The following is a 26174-nucleotide window of genomic DNA, read 5'->3' as shown; positions in this document are numbered from 1 at the left end:
GATCAGATGTCTCCAGAGGGAAGGGGGTTATGCCCAGAAACGCATGCCTGCGCTGACAGCTATGTATTTGGTCTTTTCCCGAAGACCGTGAAGGCAGCATGACGTCAAATCTCCTCGACACACGTGTGAGCGTAGTGCGGAGCAGTGATGGCTGCTGAAAGGCTGCGGTTTCATGAAATGGGATTAGACGACCGTCTGTTAAAGGTAAAAAATACCCCACAAGGCGTTAAGAAAGTAAATGTTAGTTGTTCGTGAAACTTTGTCTTTAGCTGAAGTGTTAAGAATCGAGAATGCGGCTAAAAACTCGATAGAAATGGAGGAGAGGTTTCTCTCTGCTCTGCTAGTGTCTCGTGTTGTCAGGCTAAAACATACGTGCCGTGGGAAATGACATCTAAACTGAATATTAATGCATTTGTTAATTTCTTTTTTTAATTTCTGAACCACCCTAAAGGAGTGACAAACACACTAAACTTTCGAATGAAATAAAATGAAAAACATAAGTGATGGTTTGTTTTGTTTGGCCGCTATGTTAGTGTGTGTAATAGTTATTGTCTCCTTACATATGACCTCTGTGTTTGAGTTTTTCTTTCTTCCGCCTGTCAGACTGATTGCTCTGATTATTAGAAATCCTGGATTGGAGTTGTTGCCACCAAGTATGGCACAACCAACTCTTGGTTTTTGTGTTTTGTTTACTCTAGTTATCTTTGTCTAATATTAAAAAGGGTTTGATGACGTGAAACAATGTGTGACAAAGAAAAATCAGAACAGAAACAGATCAATCAAGTTTTCTTTGCTGATTATATATTTGCTTGATTTAACGTTTAAGCTCAGTTTATTAGTGCAAATCGTCTAGAGCTGGAACGATTAATCGTGATGAATCAATCGTTGAAATAATTTTCTACTAAAGTAATCAAATAATCATTAACTGGAGTACAAAGAGCCAATTCCAGGCCAATTGCTGAAAAAAAAGCACATTCAGAAAAGTAGTTAAACCAAAATTGCACAAAAAATATAACCATTTTTCATTGAAGATGATTAAAAAAACATTTTAGGAAATCCATTTTTTATTATTATTATTTTTTAAAGAATTGAATAGTTTATTTGCATCTATTATAGTTCTAATATTGCATGAAAAGCCTTAAAAGAAAAATCTGCCATATGTGCTTATTTTTTTGCTCTTAATTGTCAAAATGATCTATAAATTAGGTGCTAAAATAATTGCTAGTTTTATGATCATTATACATCGCTATTTATTCAACATGACAAAATAAACATCATAATGTTTATCTCCTTTGAACACAGCCCAGGAGTTCCAATATGAAGTAAAATTAGTGGCATGGTAACCTATTCATGTCATGTCATGTCATGTCATGGTGTGCTCAGTGGCACTCACTTCCTGCTCTTGGTGGCTCAGGCGGTGGCGGATCTAGGTTGGTCTCAGCCCACCCTGATCCAAGAGAAGGCCATTCCTCTGGCTCTGGATGGGAAGGACCTTCTGGCTCGAGCGCGGACCGGATCTGGAAAGACTGCAGCCTACGCTATACCCATCATTCAGCGCATCCTGGCCTCCAAACAGGTGGGTAGGAATCCCGTCTCACACATTGTTTAATGTAACTCTGTTTTATGACGCTTTATGAAACACTAATTATCAGCATTTCCTGCTTCGAGACGTTTCCGTGGTTATTTCCCTGTGTGTTTTTCATCTTCAGAGCGTTCGTGAGCAGGACGTGAGAGCTCTCATCCTGGTGCCGACCAAAGAGCTCGGTCAGCAGGTTCAGACCATGATGAGACAGTTGACGTCTTCCTGTTCTAGAGATGTCCGGGTGGCAGACATCTCCGGCAAGGCCGACGTGTCAACTCAGAGGTGGGACCTTTGGTTTTGGAACGTCCTTCGTTTCCTCTGCTAAATGCCACCATTTTAGGTTGTCTTAAACTCAGAGTTGCAGGCTGCTTCTGGCTTGACAAGCTAATCTAATGGTTGATTTTGTTGATCCATTTAGAGATTCTCTGCTTTAGACTTTGGTCTGTTGCTACAGGCTTGTTCAGGAGAAGGAATTGCTGGGTAGTTAGCGACTCTGGGTTTCCAATGATAGAAAAATGTTACCAGCTGGAATAATAAGCTGAATTTGGCTGCAATATTTGATAACTAGGACCAAATTGGAATGCAGGTCATTGACTTTGAATTTGTCTTATTCCTGTATATGAATAGGAATTTGATTTGAGGTGAAGCTGCATGATGTGAGAGAGATGAGATGCAGAGAGTGAGATGTTAGTCAGTTTATGCAACTTTTTATTTTATTTGTATTATATTTTTCCAGTCGTCCGCTGTGGTTGGTGTTCAAGTTTACCTTTTTACCTGAGCTAGTTCTAATATCAGCTTGCACACCTAAACTAAATATTTCCCTGTTATGTTCAGAGCTCAATTCAATATTTGAACATGACCTGCTTCATTTTCACTAAAGTTTTTATTTATTTGTTTATTATTGGGTCCAGCTTATTTCAGAATGTGAGTTATGTACTCCAACCTTTTAATGCCAGATTGCGAAGGGCTCTCTCTGTGTTTTATGAAGTCTGGGAAACAGATTGGTACTTTTTAAAAAAAGTATTTGGAACATGTGACTTTTGTTCCATATGTTTGATACTGTAGAACATGTCTGTGCATCGGTATGTTAAAATCAGTGTTATAAAAATCAGTGCCTCCAGACAAATCACAGGATTTCTCTGTGCTAATGCATAATTGTGAATTTATAGCAAATTTTCTGTAAAAATGTTAAAAAAAAAACATGTTGTTAAAGTGGTTAACTCCCACCTGCAGGTGGCAGTATGTTTTACTCCTTCTGCCACAGCCGAAGGAGTGGCAGAATCACAGGCTATAACTTACCATGTTTTAGCCTGTGATTGATAATAACAAAACGATTGAACTATTTAAGTTCGTTGAAGAATAAAAATATTTATGACCAATTCATTTTCTTATTTTATACTCACCTTTTTTCCTTCTATATGTAGATCTTTGAAGGAGTATAATAAAGAAAAAATATCGCCAAATCCCTTGTGAAAATTTCTAAAGTAACGCCACAAAATCATGTTGATGGCAAAAAATCCCCAAAAATAATCGTGTAAATCTCAGAGGGAATGAAAAATGCATTATTACATGATAGATGCTCCAAACGTTTTCCTCTGTTAACAGTGGGTGTGTGATCCTGTTTCTGAACAGACCCATTTTAATGGAGAAGCCCGATGTGGTGGTGGGGACACCGTCCCGCGTTCTCGCCCACCTCAACGCCCAGAACCTGGCGCTCCACTCTTCCCTGGAGATGCTGGTTGTAGACGAGGCCGACTTGGTCTTCTCCTTCGGCTTCGAGTCTGACCTGAAGAACCTGCTGTGGTGAGAACAAGAAGTACACTATACATTAAGGACGATGTATATAGTGAATACTAATACCTGCCACACCTTCCAGACTTATAGTCAGAGTAGAAGATTCAACAGAAGGCTTCATTTTCCTGTTACTTGACAATTACACACTGTAGCATTAAAGTTTTTGGTTGTAGCCTGAAAGCTTCTGTTTATTTTCTAGCTTCTTTGAAAACATGAATGTATGATTCTGTGGATTATTTCTAATTTAAATTTCAGTTGAAAATTTAGTTGAAATTTAGTTGATGAGGAAAAACAGTTCTCAGTTTCAAAATTGACCTGGTTATAAAAATTACACAAATGTAGTTTTTACTTGTGAATGTAGTGTTACTTGTAAATTTTGCAGAAAATATGCAAGAAATGCACAGTTATGCATCAGTGCGAACAAATGTGGGGATTTGATCCTATTGTACAAGTTTCCTTTATCATGAAATCATAAAAAACTGGAGGGACAGTTTTCCAAATTTGTAGCTTTGAGACTCAAAGTACCAATTGCCTGGACCTCTGTTGAATTAGGTCAGGCACTTAAAAGGAGGCAAATATTTACACAATTAATGTGAGAATCTGTTGATTTTGTGCGAATTTCTGCAATTGCAAAATCACAGAAATCTGGAGGAACTGCTTACTGAAGCTGTGTGTTTGTGTGACCTTAAATGAAACCAAAACCATGTTTTTCATGTGTTTTCTCCATGTTTTTGTAGCCATTTGCCGAAGATCTATCAGTCGTTTCTCATGTCGGCTACTTTCAACGAGGATGTTCAGGCCTTAAAGGAGCTGCTGCTGCACAACCCGGTAATCTCTTATTATTATTATTATTATTATTATTATTATTATTATTATTATTATTATTATTATATATTTCACATCCTGAAATCTTGGCAACATTCTCCATCAAATGAATCTGTCAAATGTTTTCTTCCTGCAAAAATTATACGAACGAAAAATGTAAACTCAAAAAAATGTCTATTCTTGCAGGAATATGCGCTGAAACCTGCAGTGTTCCGTTTCATGCTGCACGTGGAAGCATAATGTGTAATGTTTACCCAAATTCAAAGGTTCTTGTGTCTCTTCAGGTGACCTTGAAGCTCCAGGGCTCTCAGCTGCCTGACAGCAGCCAGCTGCAGCAGTACACCATCAAATGTGAGGAGGAGGACAAGTTCCTGCTCATCTACACGCTGCTGAAGCTGCAGCTGGTCCAGGGGAAAACGCTGCTGTTTGTGGCAGCAGTGGACCGAAGCTACAGACTCAAACTGTTTCTGGAACAGTTCGCCATCCCAGCGTGCGTCTTGAACTCGGAGCTGCCCGTCCAGTCCAGGTGGGCCGCTGATGCTGATTCCTTTTTGAAGATGGGATGAAAGATTCCTGTAGAACATTTAATAAAGATCTGTTTGTGCTCCTCTGCAGGTGCCACATCATCAGCCAGTTTAACCAGGGGTTCTATGACATCATCATCGCCACAGATGAGCAGAGCTTGGTTGAACCTGCCGCGTCGTCTTCAGGGAAGAAGACGAAGAAAAATAGCAAAGCAAAAGCAGCACAGTGAGTATCGCCACAAGAGATTAGAGAAAACATAGAATCCATGTTGTCGGCTGTATCAGGCCGTCTGTGCATCCTTAAAAAGTCTTAAAGGGGCAATATTATTTAAAATCATACTGACCTCTGCCTCTTCAGAGCTGCAGGTTCCAAGCTTTCGAGTTTCTGCCTCACAAAGCAGCTCTCCACTCCACTCCGCTCCGCTCAGCTCCTTCAGATTAGCCAGCAGCAATCGGCAAACAGCTGGTGGAACTGCACATCAGCTGAGCTCATAATAGCAGCTACTTCTCAGAGCAACTTTGGTAAAAATGTAGTTAAGGGATAATAGAGGAGCCTTGTTGTGAGGACTTTCTGAAGGCGGAGTTTCAGAAAGCAGGAGTTTTTAAAGCGACAGAGGCCCAATTTCAAGGCATTAAATTACATAGTCACATTTCTTTTAAGCCATATTTGATAGATTTTTCTTAAACAATTGAAGTTTACATAGTTACTTGAATGTGCTATAAAATTACACTTTGTGTCTGGAAAACACAAATTATTGTCCCTTTGAAAGTCTAAAAACAAGACCTTAAAATGTCTGAAATTCATTGAAGAAATTGTAAGCCAGCCTGAAACACATTACTCATAGATCTTACATTTTAGGACTATCTAGTCTTGTATTTTATTTTATTTTATTTTTTTCATCAACAGTTTGAATTGCACACAGACATCTTCATTATTCTGAGACTCGAGTGGTTTCAGGCTACAGCTAACTAGCTGCTAATATACATTTGCTAGCTAACTAGCTTTTTTGGGTCTTTCATGGGTAAGTGCAAACCAGTTGGTGGAATGGCAGTCATCTTAAAAAACAAAACCAAACAAAATGTGTATATATAAGATATCTGATTTCCTTTTGTACATTTCCTTCATAAAGGTCTTAAAAAGTCTTAATTTTGAGTTGGTGAATCCTGCAGAAGCCATGTGAATGATGAAAGAAGTGATCAGTGGTATGGATTCCTGAAAACTTTAAAAAATTCATCTGTTGTTGACAGTTTCTTTGTGATTGGGCATCTTCAGGGCTAAAGATAAGGAATACGGTGTCTCCAGGGGCGTGGATTTCCAAAACGTTTCCAATGTCATCAACTTTGATTTCCCAACGTCTGTTGATTCGTACATCCATCGAGTCGGAAGGTCGGTACCGTCCAGACAGTTTTCAGGTTGTGTATTCCGTCCTTTGTGCCGTTTCAGACATTTCCTTCGCTCTCTGATCACAGAACAGCGAGAGCCGACAACCCAGGCACCGCCCTGTCGTTCATCTCTCACACCGAACTCGATGCCTTGGCAGAGGTGGAGGAGGCCCTCGGTGGAGGTGACTCTGTCTTAAATGTGTTTATGTCCAAGTCAAAATCTTGCAGATGCTAACATGTTTGCAAAAGCATTCTTTAGTTTTTATTTGGTGCTAACCGGAGCGTGCCTGCGTGCTTTTCAGATAAAGCCGAGGCGGCGCTCAAACCTTACGAGTTTAAGATGGAGGAGATCGAAGGCTTCCGGTACAGGTGCAGGGTGAGTCCTCGTTGCTTGTCGTCAGATTGCAGAACGATCTGTCGTCTCTTGAGCTCACAGACGCGGTTCGTTTGACAGGACGCCATGCGGGCCGTGACGAAGCAGGCCGTGAAGGAGGCCAGACTGAAGGAGATCAAACAGGAGCTGCTCAACTCGGAGAAGCTCAAGGTGAGGGACGGTCCGGAGGGACGGAGGCCACGTTCAGATAATGTAGGAACCAACGACTCCTCTCTCTCACGCAGACATACTTTGAAGACAACCCCAGAGATCTGCAGCTGCTCAGACACGACAAAGACCTTCATCCTGCCGTCATCAAGCCTCACATGAAAAACATTCCCGACTATCTGAGTACGTACAACAGACACAGAGCTGCACTGATGGGACTCATTACACATTTTACTGCACAATAAATTGTTACAATAATTATTACGATAAATAATAATGTTGTTTCAAGAACGCTTTTAAGTAATATCATGATAATGGCATAATAATGCAAATTCAACTTCTCAAAATCAATAACCTTTAATTTTGTAAAGAACTCTGGAAAGACATTTTAAATATCAACCAACAACAATAAATGAAACGGAAATAAAAACCACACACAACCAAAACCATAAATAAAATGGATCATGATGTTTCTGTTGACAAAATTTCCTTTCAGAAATTATTAATCACCAGAATGAAAATAATTTGGCTCATTTTAATGTATTATTTGATTAATTGCTTGTGACAGGTGTACTCCTTGTTACTGGTCCGATGGTCACTATTCTAAACCAGGGGTGTTTAAAGTGGAGCCTGACTGCAATTCAAGAATAAATTAGGACAAAACACTAATATTCTGCTAATGTCGAAAAAACGCAGTTTCACATTTGCAGTGTTTACATTAAATGAACACAATTTTAAATCACACATCAATAAGTTTGTTCATGTGACAAGTCATTAAAATCATGCTGTGCCATGATCCTGCAACTACTTCCTGTCATCTTCTTTGTGAGTTGCACCAGTGGCAACATGTGGTTGTTGATAATGTGATTCGAAAAATATGCTTCCATTGCAGTTTTGCGAAAGAAATACATTTTGATATGGCTAAAATAAAAAACAAAAGAAACACCTCATCCTAGCACCAAAACGTTTTATCAAGTGAGTTACTTTTGAAATTGCCATGTTTCAGTTAAGTCAATTTATTTTCAGTTTGTCAAATTACACAATTATGTAATGATTGAAAACGCAGCTAATGCGATAGACTAAAGTCGGTTCTACAAGATCTTGAATTATGGGTTGCACTTAGTTTTTCACATTGTGCTCTTTCAATTTTTATATAAATATATATTTATAAATAACATGGTGGAGTCAGTTGTGAGGTTTTGTTCTCCTTATGTTTGATTTAATTAATTTTGGAACCTTATAAGGACCAGATGTTGTTCATTATGTCCTAACAACATGAACCCCAACTGGACAGATTTTGACCTCACAGAATCAGAAGCTCAGGCTGCGCTCCGTCAGGCTGCGCTCCGTCAGGCTGCGCTCCGTCAGGCTGCGCTCCGTCAGGCTGACGGCGTCCGTCAAAGCTAACGCATCAGTTTCTCTCTTATGCTGCAGTTCCTGAGACTCTGCGTGGCGTAGTGAATCCACTGTCAAGCAGGAGGAGGAAGAGGAGGATAAAACCAGCCCCAGCAGGAGTTGTGAAAAGCAGCTTCAAGGTTGGTTGCAGACCAGAACACCAGAGCAGAATAATACTTGTCTTGTTTATGAAGAGCAGATCAAACAATCCTGGAAAGTTTTAATCTTGGTGTATTACATTGGTAAGCTGCCTTCCATTTCCAAATTATTAACTAATATGGAGTTACAGATAAAAGTAGGTTTAGATTAAATTAATAGGTTTTTTAACTCTTCATTCAGTTTGTATTTGATGCATTTTTCTGAAGAAACATAATTAGTTTATTTTAAAACATCGCTCTGGGAGCCGTCATGATTAAAGGGCATCATATAACTTGCAGTAATTCATAATTTCTTTTTACAAAACATCCTAAATTGCAGTAAAATTTGAATTGTCTGGTTTCAGCTGAATGTGTACATTTAGTTCGTTTCAATATATGTTGGTATGTTTTTCTCTACTGAAGTTCTCTTGTTTTTTTTTGTTTCCCGAATAATGTAATCAGATTTTATTCGGATCACGATAAACTGAAATGAGTCGTTTTGTTCTTTGCAGAAGAACGTCCGGGGGAGGAATCCGCTGAAGAGTTTCCAGTACAAACGAACAGGAAACAAAAAAGCCAGAGGAGGCAAATCATAGCTGCTGGAGCCCAGATGAGGGGGGAGATCAGTTCTGTGTATTTCACCTGTTCAGAGACTGTCATTATGAGGATGGTGTGTGATCATGAACTCACTGAAGACAGAATGGACTCTGCATATTGACATACTGCTTTAAACAGAACATGGGATTCTGGATCCTGACAAACTCATCGTTAGTCCAGTTATCACGTGAAAAACACTGTTTTCTAAATAATTTGAAAATGTTTTAAAAGTAAAATTTCTTCACACCCGTTTTGGCTGTTTTTGTAACAATTGAGAGCTTGAAATATCTTGGATCCAGCTGGGAATATGGTAGAAAGCTCCCATGTCATTACCATTCGAGCAGCAGTGTTTACTAAAATCTCTCATACAGCTGGAACACTGAACTGGAAATGCAAACAAACTTATTTTAAACTCTAAAATGTTAAGGGTGAACTGAAATAAAAATGTTTAATTACAAAGGTCTGATCATGACAAACTGTTGTACATTTAAACCTTTATTGTTTCCACTCCAACCATAACAACTCGGTTTATATTTTATCTTAATGCATTCAGCCAGTACAAGAAATCAGTGTAAAAAAATAAAGATGATACAAAAACAAAACGTGCAAGTTTACTTGTGAAAACATTGCTTGTTCTGTTTGCAGTGGAACGTAGAGATGCATAAAAAAAAACAACTGGCCAACAAACTCTCCCTTTCACAATTTCCAATCAACCTTGACAGCTATACATGTGTTTTGGGTTAATTAGCTGATTAGGCTGTGGCACCATGATTTCCAATATTTCACAATATTCTAGTTTTCTCAGACACTGAATTTTGGATTTTCGCTTTCTGTAAGTCATAATCACAAAAATGACCAAAAATAAAGGTAAGAAATATTTCACTATATGAGTCCATACAGTATGTGAATTTAACTTTCTTTAATAAGTAAAGAATACTGAACATGTAAAATTTTTAAACATGTACCTGTATTTTCAATTTGTTTTGACTCTAATCCAGTCTTTGCTCTGCAGACTATTCAGTGGTAGCTTTAAAGTGAAAGCCTCATAAAAATCCATTCTTTTTATTCATCAGAGTTTCGAGACCATTTTTCAGTCTCTGGCTTTGTGAAGATTTTACCTGCCTATTCCAATCTTGGTTGACTCCCAGTTCTCCTGAAAAACTGCCAGGAATAAGAATGGTATTCAAAACATTTTTCTACCCTTCCTACTGTGAGGGATTGCTAAATATTTCTATTAGCATGCCATGTGTTGGGGAGAGGAGGGACTTTAAAACATTAGTTTAAAACATTAGTTTCAATACCTTTGAAACAAAAACTGATTACAGACTTTATGTTGTAGTTATCATTTGTGACTGTCGGCATTGATCTTCAGTTTCATTCCCTAGAACACCGATGTCAAACTCCACTTTGAAAAATGCTAAATGCAACATTCGGATGCATCTTTGCTTTAACACACAAGTCAAATAACTAGGTCATTGCCAGATGTCTAAAGAACTTGACTACCTGCTGGGAAGACAATACCCTTTTGTTTCAAGTGTGTTGGATCAGGGACACGTTGCTACAGGTTACCAGGCTTCGAGGACTAAAGTTTGAGACCCTGCAATAGAAAATTCAGATCCTCTAATTAGGAGATTTCCACCTTTCTGACAACATTCCCAAATCCATCATGTTCAATGACGGACAGAGATCGATCACTTGAGGACAGAACAGTGCAACGTCGCTGTATCACACTGCCTGACCAAAAAAACCAAACAGGTCTCAAACTAATGCACCTCTGAACTACCTTTAGTTTTGATTACAGCATATATTGTGGGATTTCAGAACCTTTTGATGAGGTTCTGAAAAAAAGTCGTCTCAGATATAGAGGATTTATTTTCATCAAGTGTTGCATGAATTCTTCACCAAGATGTTGCATTGGTGATGGGAAAGTCTGGCCACGGTGCAAAGTCTTTTTCAGAACATCCCAAAGATTCTTAATGGATTCTGTGGTTGAGTTGGGGGACGAGTCTGAATAACCTGGTCATTCATTATATTCAAGCAGTCAGCTAAACCTTGACCAGAAGAACTGCAGCAACCCCAGATCATATACAATGCCGCCAAAGGCTTGTAAAGGAGACACTAGACATGATGGATGCATCACTTGCCTGACCTTGTTAAATTGCTCTAGAGTCCAATTTTTCTGCTCCTCTTTCTCCAGTTGGCCTCCCTGGTCAGTAGTTTTCTACAGCTGCTCAGTCCCAAAAGCCCTTCAGTTCCCTCCACATTGTGAGAGTGGAAATGCTCTTGCTTTTGTTATTAAACATAACATTGCTTCGAGTTCCACTGTTAGTCTTCGGTTTGATGTCACCGAACACTCAAGTGGTCACAGATCATGACCATTCAGGATTTTTTTCCAACCATATTTCTTCCTTAGGGACGATGCTTCCCAGGTTTCCTTCCCTTCCAGTTTTTAATGTGTTGGACAGTTCTGATAATAAACTGACCCTTCTTAAACAGACTAATATATTTTCTTCGACCACAGGATGTGACTTTAAAATTTATTTTTACACATTGCATCAGTTGGGGTTAAATAACTTGTTGCTGGCTGAAATATTATGCAATACTTATCTATGAGGAGACTTGTTCAGTCCAGTTAGTGATTTTTTTCTTTGCTCAAGCAGTGCATGTTCAGCCTTCCTGTTATCTTACATATGTGCTTCCTCTGTCTTAATATTATACAGTGCACAAGTACCGAGACCTGTAAAGTCTTTCTAAGCAACCACTTTCACACCACAGATATCTGCATTTTCAAACTGTTGGCTCTTAGACACGGTGCGTTTACTGATCAGATTTAAAGTTTCTAGTTAAAGTTACTAGTCACTACTCTGGATCAGTTGAGTTGAAAAACTGCAAATTTTTTGGTGCATCTCTCTTCCTTTAGAAAACTCATTAAAAGACTGTAGAAGTAGTAGTTTGTAATGTGTGGTTATTGAGGAGTTGTGCAGATAGATAGTGATTTATTTATTTTTGTTAATCAATGGTGTATTCAAAATTATACTCTTGTGTAGGTGCTGAGCCAAATATGAAGGTGTCAAACGGGTTCTCTGTATAGCTGTCCACAGGAAACCAAGAGTCGTACCAGGAAGTTGTGCTCTCAGCATCAGGTGGTTGTGTTGTAGTTGTCGTCGTCGTCGTTGTTGTTGGAAGGGTGGTGGTGGTGACTCTGCCTCTTAACCTTTCGCGCAATTTGCGTAGACGCATCAGTCTGAACCGTCTGAGTCGCTCGGCTCTCTGAGAGTTGGCCTGACTCTCCTCCCCTGTGACGGCGGGCTGTGCCGTAGTGCTCGAAGCGGTAGACTTCACCCTGTTCGTTTTGGTGACGAGTCGAATGGGCCTGTTCCCGTTGCGCGCCATAATTTCTTTAATGCGGTCCCAGTTGGACTTGGCTAAGGTGAAGCTGCAGGGAGTAGCTCCAGTGTCGTAGCCCACCATGCAGAGCCGCGTTTGAGGCGTGTGGCCGTCAGCTTTGGCCGTCACCTTGTACTCACCGGGATTCAGCAGCCGCCAATAATCCCCGCTGGCAGCTAGAAAGACACGTTTAATTAGTACAGAACCTTGCTAAAATACATGTACCCTCTTTTAAAAAAAAAAAAAAACATATAGTCAGGCTACAACCACAAACTTCCCTGTATTTTAATGGATTTTTATGTGACAGAGTGACACAAATTAGGATCCAATTGTGAACTGGAAGAATGATGACATGGATATCCATCTAAACTGCTATGTTAGCCAAGGAGAACATTGATGAGAGAATGGAATTATTAGTGGTGCACACTCTAAATCTGGTCTTTATGGAAAGTTTGTAAACTATGTCTTCCCTCCATTTCACAGCACACACCACTTTGTGTGAAACATAAAATCTTGATCAAATCTAGCGTACCAGTTTTGACATCATGCCGGATTCCCTCCACAGTTATTGTGGCGTTAGGCAGCGGGTTTCCCTCCATGTCTCTTACTATACCTTTTATTCCCCGATTCACCTGTAACAACAGGGCAAGTCGTCTCAGAACAGAATTTAATTTCTGGTCATTTTTTTAATATAAATATTCTGAAATAAAACTCTCTTCCCCATAAATAACTGAATTTGTGCTCACTTGTTCCATGAAGGACAGAAGAGCCTCGCGGTTGTTCTCCCACTCCAGCGCCAACTCGCTCTCATGAGGAAACTTGTCACAGCCGAGGAAGACGGAGAGCTCAAAGCAGTTGGTGTGAAGGTAGCTGAAGTCGTTCATACCTGTGGAGGAGATTTGTGGAGCTTGTTATTATCTTGTAAGAGTTGTATTGCAGATGCATTTATCTATTGGATTAGGGTTAGGAGAAATCTTGAATGTGAAACAGCTTTAGAAAATATCTAAGCCTAGGGGAAAATGCAGTGGGAAAATGGCGCCTGGATATTGAACACCCAGTGATTTTCTTTGTCAAATAATGAAACTCATTTCTTTAGATGGACACTACAGATGCTACATCTTAGCCCTTTCAGTTAAATGTAGTATTAGTGCTTACTCTGAGTTAGCTTTCTTTTTTCTTTTTTTTTTACCCTCCTGTGGTCTCAGGAGATTGGGTCATTTGGACCCATGATCTTTTTACAAGGTTTTGTGTGTGTGTGTGTGTGTGTGTGTGTGTGTGTGTGTGTGTGTGTGTGTGTGTGTGTGTGTGTGTGTGTGTGTGTGTGTTTGTGGTTTTAGGAACTGTCAGTCTGCTGGGACAACCCACCCCTGTTTCCCTGCTGTCTGACCGTGACATCTGCTGCGCTCCTCCTGAGCATACTGCTAAGACCGCAGGAGGGTTATACGGTGCGACCAGTCTTGATTTTTTTGTGACAAAAAGTGCCCATTCCTCTTTGGGCTATTTGCCATCTTCTACTCACTGCCCACCACTGGTTTCCAGCTGGCTCTATTAACAATCCCCTGTCCTCCAGTGACATCATCACCGTGGCAGGATCCCCGATAGGTCTCAGTCATGGTTAGATGGCTGTGTGCGTATGACATTGCCAACCAGCGAAACATGGCATCATCAGGAGTCTCTCTGAGCGCTCCTTCGTTCTGCCTCTGAATACGAGCCCAGGTCTCTTCGTTCATCTCAGCATTAACCCTCCAACGTCGACTGTCGGTTAGCTAACAAAGCGAAATGGCACAGAATCAATAATTGTACATATTGGAAGATAATTCATGACGTTCTTTATCCTGTTAACCTTACAGAAATTGGAGGACGCTGCATATCAAAAGGGTACACCACCATTTTTTCTCCTGCTTGTAAATTGGCTCCGAGCACAAATGGATTGCGCTCCATCCATGAAATTATGGCTTTGGTCTCAACTGCAAGCTAAAATAATGGCACAGAAAGAAATACTTGTTAATATATTTGTGGACGTTTAGTAAATACAGAATCAGCCTCTGATGTTTGCGCACTCACAGAACCACCGAGGAAGTTTTCTGGCAGCGGAATGTGATGGTTGGGCACTATGCGAGGTACCCAGCCTCTGTCCTCGGCTCCCCACAAGATGCTGTTCAGGTCTGGGAAGTTCTGGAAGATGTCATAACCTTCTTCAGTCCAATGACCCAGCGCCCAGTTTCCCATCTCTGAGCCCTGCAGGACAGCAGGAGGACAATATAAAACTCTACATATAGATTTTATAAATGACTCACTTTTCTAGAACAGAACCAACAGGAGATTGCTTCAGTTTTTGCTACTGAAGATGCCTGACATTTTGGCTTTAAAGATCAAGGACTCAATAAATTTTAAACAATACTAAAAACTACTAATAACTAAATAATGTTTGGTAAGGTGCACAATGGAGGAGGAATTATAATTTGGGCACTTTGCAGCCGAGCATCTGACGGCTCTATTTTTGCCCAAATTAAGGGATCCAAACAATAAAGCAATGTTGTGTGATGAAGATGAAGAGTGGTTTAAAATTCTTCCAAATTGAGTGGAAGACAGGTGAATTTCTACACATAAACAATTGCTTTGTGTTTTTGCTACTGAAGATGGTTCTACAAGCTATGAAATCATGGAGTGGGTTTAGTGTTGTTACACAACCTATATGGAGAGACTGTTTTTCTAATGTCCAAACACTTAGAAAGTTGTTACAAGGATGTACTTTCTTTTTAGCTTCATTTTAGGTAGATTTTCTAGTCATTTAAAAATAGACAGACTAAACTTTAGATGTCATTAATGTCGTTGTGACTCTTGAGGTACAGTACCATCTCATAGGCGAGCTCGTAGGCATCTGGGTTCAGTGATGGCACCAGGTGAATCCTCACTCCGTCCACTAAGCGTCGCACTCTTGGGTTTTCATCTCTGTACTCTTTGCAGAGGAACTGCATTAATAGCAGGAGAAGCTCCCGACCCAGAGCCTCATTGCCATGGAAACCTGCTGTGTAGCGAAACTCGGGTTCACCTGAAGATGGGGTAAGGTAAAGTTGTAACGTCAGTGAAGTTTTTCCCAAGTAATCACTCTACCTGCGATGTTATGACATGGTCTGAAGTCTAAATGTCGACCTGTCTCGTGTTCGCCTGGGTTGTCTGAGATCTCCATGGCGTACATCTTGAGGCCTTGTGAGCTTTTCCCAATGTTGTAGATCCTTGTGATGTTGGGGCACTCCTCATTTATCACCTTCATCATCTAAAGCATTGAAATAAAAGAAGGAACACATTTATTGCTGATTTATGTCTCATTTATTTTGACCAGAATTTCCTCTTCACTGTCTTGTCCAAAACCTGTCTCATGTCCTTGTAGTTGTGATGTCTGAAGTCCAGATCGTCAGACGCATTGACCTCATTCTCACTGTGGTAGCTGCCTGTAAAATAACACCCATAATGTCAAAACTAAATAAATTAATACATTATTTACACATGCCACAATTCAAGTAAAATTGGAGTCAGAGGGAGAGAGATAGCTGTTTTTCTTCATAAAGACTAACTACTCAATAAGCTAGAGAGGTTACTGGATAGCAGCTGTCCAGTTAGCTAGCTAGATACTAGCTTCCTAGCTATCTAGCTTACTAGCTTACTGAAAGTATTTTTAATTTAATTATTACATTTTTATTTTACTTTTTAAATAATTAGTAGCCCATTTAAACAAGTATTTACTTTGGACTCAATATTTCTCTTTCAGTTATTAGGAAAGGTACTTCATTGAAATCAATGAAATTGAATCAATGAAATTTCAGTCAATGAAATTTATCTCTAACATAGGTTTTGATTTTCCTCTTTTGAGTTTTTTGTTGTTGTTAAAGCTGCTACTTTTCTAGCAGTTGGAATAGCTGTCATTTGAGCCTTACTGGTGAGAGACGTCTATGAAGTTCATGTTAAAGTTCATGTTAAAGAAATGGATATAGAGCTGTGTGTTTTTCTTTGCAGGGAAAGGTGAATGAGAATGTCCTAACTCAAAGGAAGGAAACTCTGGATGGAAATTTCTAAATATTAACTTCTCAGTAGTTCTAGAGTTATGAAACAAGCTGGGCACCTGAATTACATACACCGCCCTAAAATCCCAATGTCAGCTATTTTAATGTTACCTACAAATTGCAGAGTGTAGCTTAAGTGAGTCAGTCAGTTGTATAGAAAACAATAGATTGATTCAATGAAATATAATTTGATGGGGTTTTTTATGCCAATACTTTTAAGGACTTTTTGGATGTTTTTCCTGCTTCAGTGCGCCTGGTTTAAATGAATGGACCGTTAAGTCACATGGTTCAGGCGTGTTAGAGTAAAGGAACTTAGCAGTTCTCCTGATAGCCCATTTTGTTTGTCCTGAGGTTGTTGTCTGTGGCACTGACTTGGTAGCCGACAGGCCAGGACTTCGGCTCTCAGGCATAGGCTGCCGTTCCAGCTCTGGGGAAGGATCCGGATGTAACGCGCCACCACCGGTGCGGCGAACTGACTCATCACGGGTGTTTCCTTGTCCACGTTCCCATAGAACAGCTTGAGGAGGGGGACCACATAGAGAGAGGGATTATGTTTTTGAGATTTCTCTTGGAAAATTTCTGGCTGGAGTACAGCATTTAGATGCCGCTCACCCATTCAGCGTAGCCATCGTGCAGCACCGTCCAGTCCCGGCTGTCGTTGCTGAAGGCCACAAAGTAGGACGATACGAAATCCTCCCTGAAATGACAACATAAGTCATGAGTCCACAGTCCTCCAAGCAAAACATTTCCTCTTGTATAGTGATAAAAATAACAGTCATGGAAAATATTCTTGCCTCAAAAACTTTGTCACAAGAAAACTACAAACCTCAAAGCCATTGATTGGAATTTTGATGGACTGATCAACACAAAGTAGTGAATAATTTAAAGTGAAATGATAATGAGATCTTTTTCTACAGATACAAATCCAAAAGTTGTTGTGTACATTTGTATTTAGTCTGCAAGAGTCAGAACCTTGTACAACCAACTTTCACTGTAACATTTTGGTGTTTATTTAGAGATGAAGGTCCTGGCCTTTTTTTTCTTAGCAAAATAGCTCAAACCTATGCCACATTTCCACTAACCATAAAATTGAAATTAAGATTAAGTTTTTATTTATGAAATGTGAACCAGTGTTATGAGAACAGATCAATTGAACCCTCCAACCTCAAAACAACCTTTTTTAAATGCCGTTTGAAACAAAACTCACAGTTGCTCTGAGTTCCTCCCTTGGGTGATGACTCCGGTGAACTCCACCTCTCGCCGAGCGTCCACCTGGAACCAGTGCTCCTTGTCCTCAGGCTCTGCACACCATGCACCTCCATACATGTCCTCCTCATCTTCAGAGCTCTGCAAACACAGTTCACAAACCAGAGCTGCAAATAGACTGTTCTATTCTTCATCATGCATCGTTTGTTCCGAGCATCTAAAGGGACAGTATGATGTATTTTTCCAGGTACATAATACATAATCAAGTAACTATGTTACCCCCAGTTGTCATAAAAATGCTATACACATCAAATATGACTTAACAGAAACTTGAGTTTGTGATTTGATGCCTTGAAATTGGGCCTCTGTCTCTTTAAAAACTCCTGCTCCATCTGAAACTCCCCCTTCAGGAAGTCATAACAACATGACTTCTCTGTTAATCCGTTAACAGTGTTTTTACCAGTGTTTCACTGACAAGTAGTTTGTAGAATGAGCTCATCAGATGTGCAAGTTTTTGCTAATTGCTGCTGGCTAGTCTGAAGGAGCTGAGTGGGAAGGGCCGCTCAGTGAGACGGAAGTTTGGAATGGAGGCCTTGAAGGTGGCACTAGATCCACTCAGGTATTAATGGATTTCTCAAATATGCATGAAAAAATCAAAGCAACACTCCAGATATGTTTTGATGAGGGAACAACATATGATATAAAGCTCAAAAATGTCAATTTTACATAATTCAAAAGGAAGAAGTTTAGATCCCATTAGTTTGGCTGTTTTATGGCCATTATACAATGTACAATGTGTGATCGTAAAGCATCAGCTGGGGGGTATCAGGTGTTCAGATTGTTTTCTTCTACAGGCTACCTGCATGTTGAGGCGTCCCCTCTGAGCCGCGAAGCCGTGGTGAGACTGAGAGGAAGCCAGCAGCTGGTCGTCATCCACCCGGTGAGACTCCAAGCCCAAAGGAGGACACTCTGACACGAAGACAACAACATGCCAGATCTCACTGCCAAATGTCTCAGGATCAAACCAGGCCATGTAAGTCAAAGCAATGTCGTACTTTTTGGCTGAGCAGGAAAAGCCGCCTGCTTCAGTCTCTCTGCTTCTTCCTCCTCCCATTGTTTCCTCTGCCGCTCAGCTGTGGGATTATAAAGCAAACAACCAACTTACAGAGGATCAAGAGCCACGTTTTCTGTCCTACTAATGCTAATGTGTTCTTATACAAAATCGGGGCCATGCCTTAACTTGTTGATGCTGTTTTGGCAGAAAGATTGGATCCTTCAATATGCTGTGATATGTTCTTTTCATGTGGTTGAGCAAAAGTCTTTTACAAAGAAAAATCTCAAATATGTGACAGTTTTATTGAGAACCTCTCACTCATTTAACCTTAAACAGAAATACAGTTCTACCAGCTGCTTTTCCAGTTGGTACTTTATTCTGAGTATAAATGCATCCTCAGGTTTGCTAGAGAACAATAACAGAGTGTATAAGCCAGCCGGAGGTCTGGACCGGTACCTGTACGACCCGGGAGCCTGAATTGACCTCAATCCTCTTGTTTAGAATCACAGATCCGCTTATTTTTATTGAATCTTCCATAGGGAATTTTGAAGATTTCCTTTTTTTAAAAAGGAAATTGTCAAACTATTAAACAAAAACTAATGCATATTTTTTGGAACATTCCATCTCTGTTGAAAATGTTGTCAAACAAGTATGTAGTTTGGAGCCAAAAGACAAGAAAAAATACTTCATAAAGAAGAATATTTCTTCCACCACTAGGCTCATTATTTGTGACAATTCTGTCCATTTCTCTCATGAAAACACCTAAGAAAAATTTTTAAATCTGCCATTTTTTGAATGATTTTTGGATTTTGTGTTTTCTTGCTTTGTGTTTTTATGTTGCTTTTCATGTGCAGATATAATTTTTTTCCTCCTCAATTACACTAATGTTCTTGTTCTCATCCAACGAAAGGGTGGCCCTCTCAGGGCTGCAGTTGGAACTTGTTTACCCATGTGCTGATTGTTTGGGTTCTTTTGTTCTTTGGACGGGCTGTACTGAAATGTCAGATGCCCCCACCGGCAATTCATTCATTTATTGAACCTCAATGCTTTTACATTTTTGGTCATCAGAAGTCATAATGGTGAGTGTAGAGATACATGTGGTTGTAGATCCCTCATGTAAGCAGACTTGTCCTTTAAAAGAGTCAATGTTTTCCATCTGTTACCTTTCTCTGCTTTCTCTTTGCGGGCTCTCTCCTCCTCCTCTTGTTGTTTCTTTGCTATTGCCTCTGCCACTGGAAAAACAGAGAAAGTCTCTCATCGGCCACAATCAAGACAACAGTCTTAATAGTTCTCAGCTGGATAAAGACGTACAGTCAGAGTAATCATACTCTTCATACCAGGGACCAGCGAATGGAACAGACGTGGTTTCCTCTAGAACAACAACAAAAAAGAAATGATATAGATATATTGTGTTAAAAATATTTCAGCAGTGATCTTTTCACATGAGGCCATTTAAAAAATAACAACATATATACAGAAATCAAAAAAGTGGAATTTTTTGTTATAAAATGACAGTAATATTCATTAAATTAAAACATGCATTCTGGTAAGGCTTGTTTGTCATATTAAAATTACTTCATGATAATAGCAACTATTAAAAATATTCATTAGTAAGCCTCCCCGGTAACACTTTATTTGAAGGGGTGTGCATAAGCCTGACATGACACTGTCATAAACATGACATATACATCTGTCATGAACATAAAGAAGTCTTTATGAATGTTTATCACAGTTGTCATGAAGTGTCATTCGGTAAATAATGACACTTTTAATGCAAAGTTGCACTAAAAGTTGCATTAAAAGTCCATTAAAAGTGTCAACTTTGCATGATTTTGTAAATTGTGATAATTTAATGCAAGGTGGGCATTTTTAATGGACTTTTAATGCAACTTTTAGAGCAGCTTTGCATTAAAAGTGTCATTATTGAACGAATGACACTTCATGACAACTGTCATAAACATTCATAAAGACTTCTTTATGTTCATGACAGATGTTATGTCATGTTTATGACGGTGTCATGTCAGTCTTATGCACACCCCTTCAAATAAAGTGTTACAAGATCCCCTTTTATCTAATAAAAAAAACCTGCTGTAATATTCTAATCCTAAATATCATGTTTTCATTAGCTGTTGGCAAATAAATAGTCTTAAAACATCGGGCTGTGTATAATCAATCAACACAATGTGTTTCATAAAGTGTGTTACTGGGAAAAATATGAACTTTTAATTTATATCATAAATTATTGAAAGTGTCTGACACAATATCTTTATTTTCATTTTCAAGCAAATCCTGAATTTGTCCCACAGGAATAGTGAAATTATGTCCACAGTTGTCCATAAATTTGATGTTATTTGGAAACAAAATCAACACAGAATCATCTATAGTACAGATACAAATGATAAAATCCCAACCATTCACTGTATGACGAGAACTACCTGGTATGTACATGATGACCTCAGTGGTTGTGTCTTCCTTCTTGTGTCCTCTGATCCATTTGTCTGGAAATATCACATTATCACCACAGATATATGAAGATGATTTGTATATCTACAGTCAACTACTGTACTGAATTTTAATCTCATCTCATCTGAACTTCACTTCAAGTTGAAAACACATTTACTGTTGACATAATACAAAATGAATAGTAATGTAATAATAAAGTGTCACATGATAATAATATAAAATGCTGCGCCAGGATCCTTACTTCCTGATGTCGTCTTTTTCATGGTTTGCACCAGTGGCAACATACGGTTGTTGATCATGTGACTCGTGTGATGCGAAAAAAGTGTTTCCTTTTCAGTTGTATGAAATACACCAATTTTGATATGGCCAAATAAACACCTCATCCTAGCAACAACAACAACAACAAAAAAAAATCTTTATTGAAAAAAAAAGTGTTTTTCAATAAAGAAATCGGCATGTTTCCATAAAGCAAATGTATTTTCGAAATGCCAAATTGCACAATTATACGGTGACTGGAAACGCAGCTTGAGAAACTGAAGTGTTTCTGCTCCTTTCAAGCAATTTTGCTTGCAAAAACAAGCAAAATTGTTTTTGCAATTTTGCTTGTTTTCAAACAAGCAAAATTGCTTGTTTGAAAAGGATCAGAAAGGATCAGAAAGGATCAGTGCATCAGTGCTAACTGATGCACCTGACGCATCAGTTAGCGTCAGGTGCTGCAGTTGTTTTTAATGTCATACGCACATTTCTGGCGAGTTTCAAAAAAGTTAGCGTGGTGCAGTTTTTATTTGTTTTCTTGTTGAAAACATCACAATTGCAGATCTGTTTAGCGGAAAACAGAATTTTTCCGCTTCCTGCGAATATTTACAACCACTAATTACAACCCACAGAAACCTCAGAGCTTTGTTGTTAAAGGCTGAAGGAAAAACTTTGGCTCTAGAAGCAAAGATGCTGATTAAAACAGCATCTGGCAACCATAGGTCCATGTCGGGTTTTAGTAGCAGATGAAGCTGAATAAAAGGAATAATTAGTTTTACAATGTTACTAAATTGTAATTCCATCCTTGATTTACAATGTGGACGTTGATGTTTGTTTGCTTTGTAGGCTCAAATGCAAGATCGCTTTGTAGAAAAGCAATAACTTATTTCCGCTAAATTGGAAACAGGGCTTTGTTTTATATCTCTGCAGGTTCCCTTTTTTAAGTAAACTGGGATCAAAATGCATAGACCAGTAACCACAGGCCCTAATTAAAGTTAATAAAATACTTTAAAATGAAGCTTTTGTTTTTTTTTTGTTATAATTCACCCTTTTTAACTGGCACCTCAGCGGTTAATTGACAATGTTTTCACACAATACATTCACGGGTGTATTAACTCAAATGTCTGTTAATCTATCAGAAGTTTGTGAAAGGAAATCCAAAAGTCATACAGTTTAAAAGGCAGTTATACCTGATACTGATTAAATGTATCGAAACTTATGAATTTGAGAAAAGTTCCAAAAAATGTCTAAAATATGTTCTCGCCAAATTTTCTGGCATTTAACAAGAAATACTTTGGTAATTCTAACTAAGTTAAAACAAGAAATGTTTGGTCAGATTTAACTTCAAACAGTGAGAAAAAAATGTTTGTCTTTTTATTCAGTGTATGTAAATATCATGTTTCAACTGTAAATAAATGCATAAATAGCTTCACCTTCTTTTGTTTTAGAAAGGTTTAATTACGCTACCAGAAATGTAGTTTTAAACTATTAATTCTTAATGTTTAGTTTTTTCCCCCACCACTAAATACTTATAATAAAAAATGATTAGATTTTGCTAGAGGTCATGCCACTGCAATAAAAAGACACATGTAAGGGTTTCCTTCTCTGTGAGGACTCGGGCTGGGCGTCTTACCCAGGTCTGGCTCAACGGGCTCCGTTGGAAACTCGGGTTGATTCGCTGTAAAGATCAGATCAAAGCTTTAAGCACACTGAAATCTCTTTATTTTATAGCAACAGCCTGGAACATTCAGGGTATTCTGGCAAAAAGATCACCAAGTTGAATACTGCTCCCCTGACTCTCCTCCTACCTGAAACCATAAATCTGAAGTGAACTCACTTGTTTCCAGGCCCACTTCCTCCTCCTCCTCCTCCTCCAGAGGAGGAAGGCGGAGCTCTGGCTGCACCGTGGTCGTTACCAGCTTTGGTTTCTTGGTGGGTTTAGGCGTCTTTGGCTTCTTTGTGGGTTTGGGTGGCTTCGGTTTCTTGGTGGGCTTTGGCGGTTTGGGTTTCTTGGTGGGCTTTGGAGCTTTTTGCTTTTTGGCTTTAGCCTCTCTCTCTGCTGCCTTCTTCGCTTTAGCTTCAGGGAGACAGAGACATAATCCGTTAATTGAAGCCAGAACGCGGCGAGTGAAGATGCCCACACAGCAGCTGTGTCACTTCTGTGGATGTTTAACTGCTACATAGACAGCAAGTGTTTTACTGCAACCATCAATCTGCATCAGAAAACATGTTCAGACTGGAGCACGGGCAGACGCTGCATCAAATACATGCAGATTAGTCTGTGCAGAAACAAAGCGGCGCTTTATGCTACAGAGAATCAAAACGTATCATGGAGAGGAGTGAGTTTGGGTCCAGTGCAAAATGCTCTGTTAGAACCCGTCCTGTCCCTGTTAGTTTTCTCTCTTTCTGCAGGTGTAGAAGCAGATGTGGAGGGACATTGACAAATCATCCAATGCTATTTGGTTTGTTACCTATATTGTTTTATGTGAAACACATATATGCAAAATTAAAATAGATAAGTTAGATCTGAAATTTCCTTTTTCGTTTAGTTTAATTTTGAAGTTTCTTAATAAAAACAATAGAAATCCATGCACACTAACATTTTTGCCTGATGCACTTTAACTCATTTCCCTCCTACCTCTTGCTTATCGGACCTATCCGCCATCTCCTGACGTTATTCTTACAGATTACCTGACCACTCTTCCTCTTTGGGTTCATTGTCCTTTCAGATCTCTACACTTTCTCATGTTTCAGTCATCTGGCTGTTTGGTTCTCCTCTGTGGTTTAATAATAATAATAATAATAATAATAATAATAATAATAATAATAATAATAATAATAATAATAATAATCAATTTAATTTGTAGCGCACTTTTCATTAGAAAAAATCTCAAAGTGCTACACAATGCAACTAAAATCGTAGATAAAATCAAAATCATAAAAATCATGTGGAGGCAGAATAGGCTTGCTTAAATAAAATAAGGTTTCCATTGTTTCCACTAACCTCTTCCTTATATTGCATAAAGTGGTGAGGGCTTTAGCCCAGTCCACTAGTTTTCCTCTTCTTCCTTTTCTTCCCTTCCTAACATAATTTCATTCGTAACATTCCCTACCATGAATTAAATATGTTTCAAAAATAGTGTATACTCCTCCTTCTCTGATCTTGTCACATTTGTGCTCTTGTGCTGACTAAAACCAAATGTATGTACCATTATACTTTAAAGCTGCAGTGTGTACCTTTTAAAGAAATATGTTTTTACATATTTATTAAAATTATTCTGTTATGAATGAGAATTTGTGTAGAAATTGAACTCCTCTGAATTCTCCCAGTACTTACTGCAAAAATACACCCGTGAGACAATCAATCAGAACCAGAAGGAGGGTCTTAGCACCATCAGTCACTCATATGTACACGCCCCCTTGCTATCTGCTACACTACAGCCAGTTCACCGCAACATAGCCTGTCATGAATGCTAAGGCTAGTTAGCATTGCCACCGATGACGGCGGATAAATAGGTTTCCTGGAATGGCACATTGTTACTCCGCCTTTTGTACATTTGGCTTTGGTACACAAGATTGATTGACAGCGTTAAGACCCTCCTCCTGGCTCTGATTGGTTGTTTTTGATTGGGAGTGGTGTATTTCTTCAGAAGGCAATAGCTCAGGGATGAGGTGGAGGAGCTTGATTTTTTTTCACAGATTATCTATCTCATATTATACTGACACAATAAGGTGACAGTTAAGTTTGCACCATTATTAAATATAGGAAAAACATATTTTTTTAAGAGTTACATACTGCAGCTTTAAGGATGACATTTTCATGGTAAAGCAGCCACTAATGTCTTCGCTGCCGCTCATTAACCTTCTCTAATAAATCTCTTCAAACGCAGCTGGAGTTTTGTACTGGGAATAAAACATGAATATTTATTAACTATGATGCTTATAAAGGCGATTTGTTCCAAAATGTGGAACATTTCAGGAGGCAGTTATGTTTTTCAAAGACATAACTTGAAATTTCTTGATTCTGTAACCTGAAACTAAACTCTTACGTTGTGCAGTTGGGTTTTTTTTTTTTACAGAAGTTAAAAAACTAACACTACCCTAAAACGAAAACTCATCTGCATCAAATTAAGTTAGTGTTATTCAGAAGATGAGCTTGGGCTTGTGCAGAAAGAAGCCAGTGGAAACATTCTTGCCAAGACTTTGAATCACATCACTTCACTCGGCTCGTGTTAGCAAAATGGAGATAAAGGAATTCAGACCATGGCAAGGATTAACAGAACTGCACAGACAAAGGCAAGTACAAACCCTTATGTAACTACTGTTACTCATGGAAAACACAAGTAGCCAAGTTTGTGGTTTAGCTGAATTTGGAGCAGAGTCACAACATGAGCTCCCTTGCAGTGGTGTATCTGAAAGTGGGGCCTCTTGTAAATCTTTTCTCCCCACTTATGGAAAATTGTAGTGGAAACATTTCAGCTGTTAGTCATTCTGTGTGGTTTCCCCACAAATGTGCCTTCTATGTTCCTTTTCCCATAAAAAACTTGCCTTCTCATGAGTATCATTGTGCTTTTCTAAACCAGCTCTTGAAGTCTATATGTAATGGAGCTATAGCGAAAGTTCAAGCTGGAAGACTCCGCCCCCTCCGTTTGCCCATCCGTGTCATGCTCATCTCTGACCTCAGCGCTGGACCTCACCTGGCGCGTTCAATCAGCAATCAGGCTCTGCATAAAAGGAAACCTAATTCACACCTTACCTCTAAATCTAAACTCTAACACTAAAGAAGGGGGCCTTTATTGGGCCTTATGGGGCTTTGGTCCCCATAAGGCCCATCACTCTTCAGAGGTAATTAAATATGCCAGAAATGGTCCTCAAAAGAATAGCTAAACAAGTACACACACACACACACACACACACACACACACACACACACACACACACACACACACACACACACACACACACACACA

The 26174-nt window shown here is 39.1% G+C and overlaps 2 protein-coding genes across 3 annotated transcripts in view; one reads left to right on the top strand and one right to left on the bottom strand.

Moving 5' to 3' along the window:
• The first annotated feature begins 84 nt into the window (after window positions 1–84).
• On the top strand, window positions 85–9450 carry ddx56 (DEAD (Asp-Glu-Ala-Asp) box helicase 56). The gene is made up of 14 exons (XM_008423223.2): window positions 85–204; window positions 1415–1576; window positions 1710–1864; window positions 3215–3385; window positions 4114–4204; window positions 4486–4727; window positions 4817–4951; window positions 5999–6112; window positions 6196–6290; window positions 6411–6484; window positions 6563–6652; window positions 6727–6832; window positions 8084–8184; window positions 8694–9450. The coding sequence occupies exons 1-14, from the start codon at window positions 148–150 to the stop codon at window positions 8775–8777; spliced, it is 1677 nt and encodes a 558-aa protein (XP_008421445.1). The 5' UTR covers window positions 85–147; the 3' UTR covers window positions 8778–9450.
• The window catches only part of aebp1a (AE binding protein 1a), a 19795-nt gene continuing 2881 nt past the window's right edge, over window positions 9261–26174 (bottom strand). For both annotated transcript variants that reach the window (XM_008423225.2, XM_008423224.1), the window contains 19 exons: window positions 23042–23281; window positions 22838–22882; window positions 20922–20984; window positions 19798–19857; window positions 19650–19718; window positions 18488–18565; window positions 18292–18401; window positions 17434–17573; window positions 16839–16923; window positions 16599–16743; window positions 15538–15617; window positions 15319–15442; window positions 15021–15217; window positions 14230–14403; window positions 14014–14139; window positions 13685–13931; window positions 12912–13051; window positions 12698–12797; window positions 9261–12341 (listed from right to left, as the gene is read on the bottom strand). In XM_008423225.2, coding sequence (XP_008421447.1) covers window positions 11788–12341; window positions 12698–12797; window positions 12912–13051; window positions 13685–13931; window positions 14014–14139; window positions 14230–14403; window positions 15021–15217; window positions 15319–15442; window positions 15538–15617; window positions 16599–16743; window positions 16839–16923; window positions 17434–17573; window positions 18292–18401; window positions 18488–18565; window positions 19650–19718; window positions 19798–19857; window positions 20922–20984; window positions 22838–22882; window positions 23042–23281 — 2777 coding nt within the window. In that variant the 3' untranslated portion in view covers window positions 9261–11787. The remainder of the gene's footprint in view (window positions 12342–12697; window positions 12798–12911; window positions 13052–13684; window positions 13932–14013; window positions 14140–14229; window positions 14404–15020; window positions 15218–15318; window positions 15443–15537; window positions 15618–16598; window positions 16744–16838; window positions 16924–17433; window positions 17574–18291; window positions 18402–18487; window positions 18566–19649; window positions 19719–19797; window positions 19858–20921; window positions 20985–22837; window positions 22883–23041; window positions 23282–26174) is intronic.

The sequence above is a fragment of the Poecilia reticulata genome, linkage group LG12, assembly GCF_000633615.1.
Source record: "Poecilia reticulata strain Guanapo linkage group LG12, Guppy_female_1.0+MT, whole genome shotgun sequence".
NCBI lineage: Eukaryota > Metazoa > Chordata > Actinopteri > Cyprinodontiformes > Poeciliidae > Poecilia > Poecilia reticulata.
Note: the sequence above shows the minus strand (reverse complement) of the source record. Positions and strands in the feature narration are given on the sequence as shown.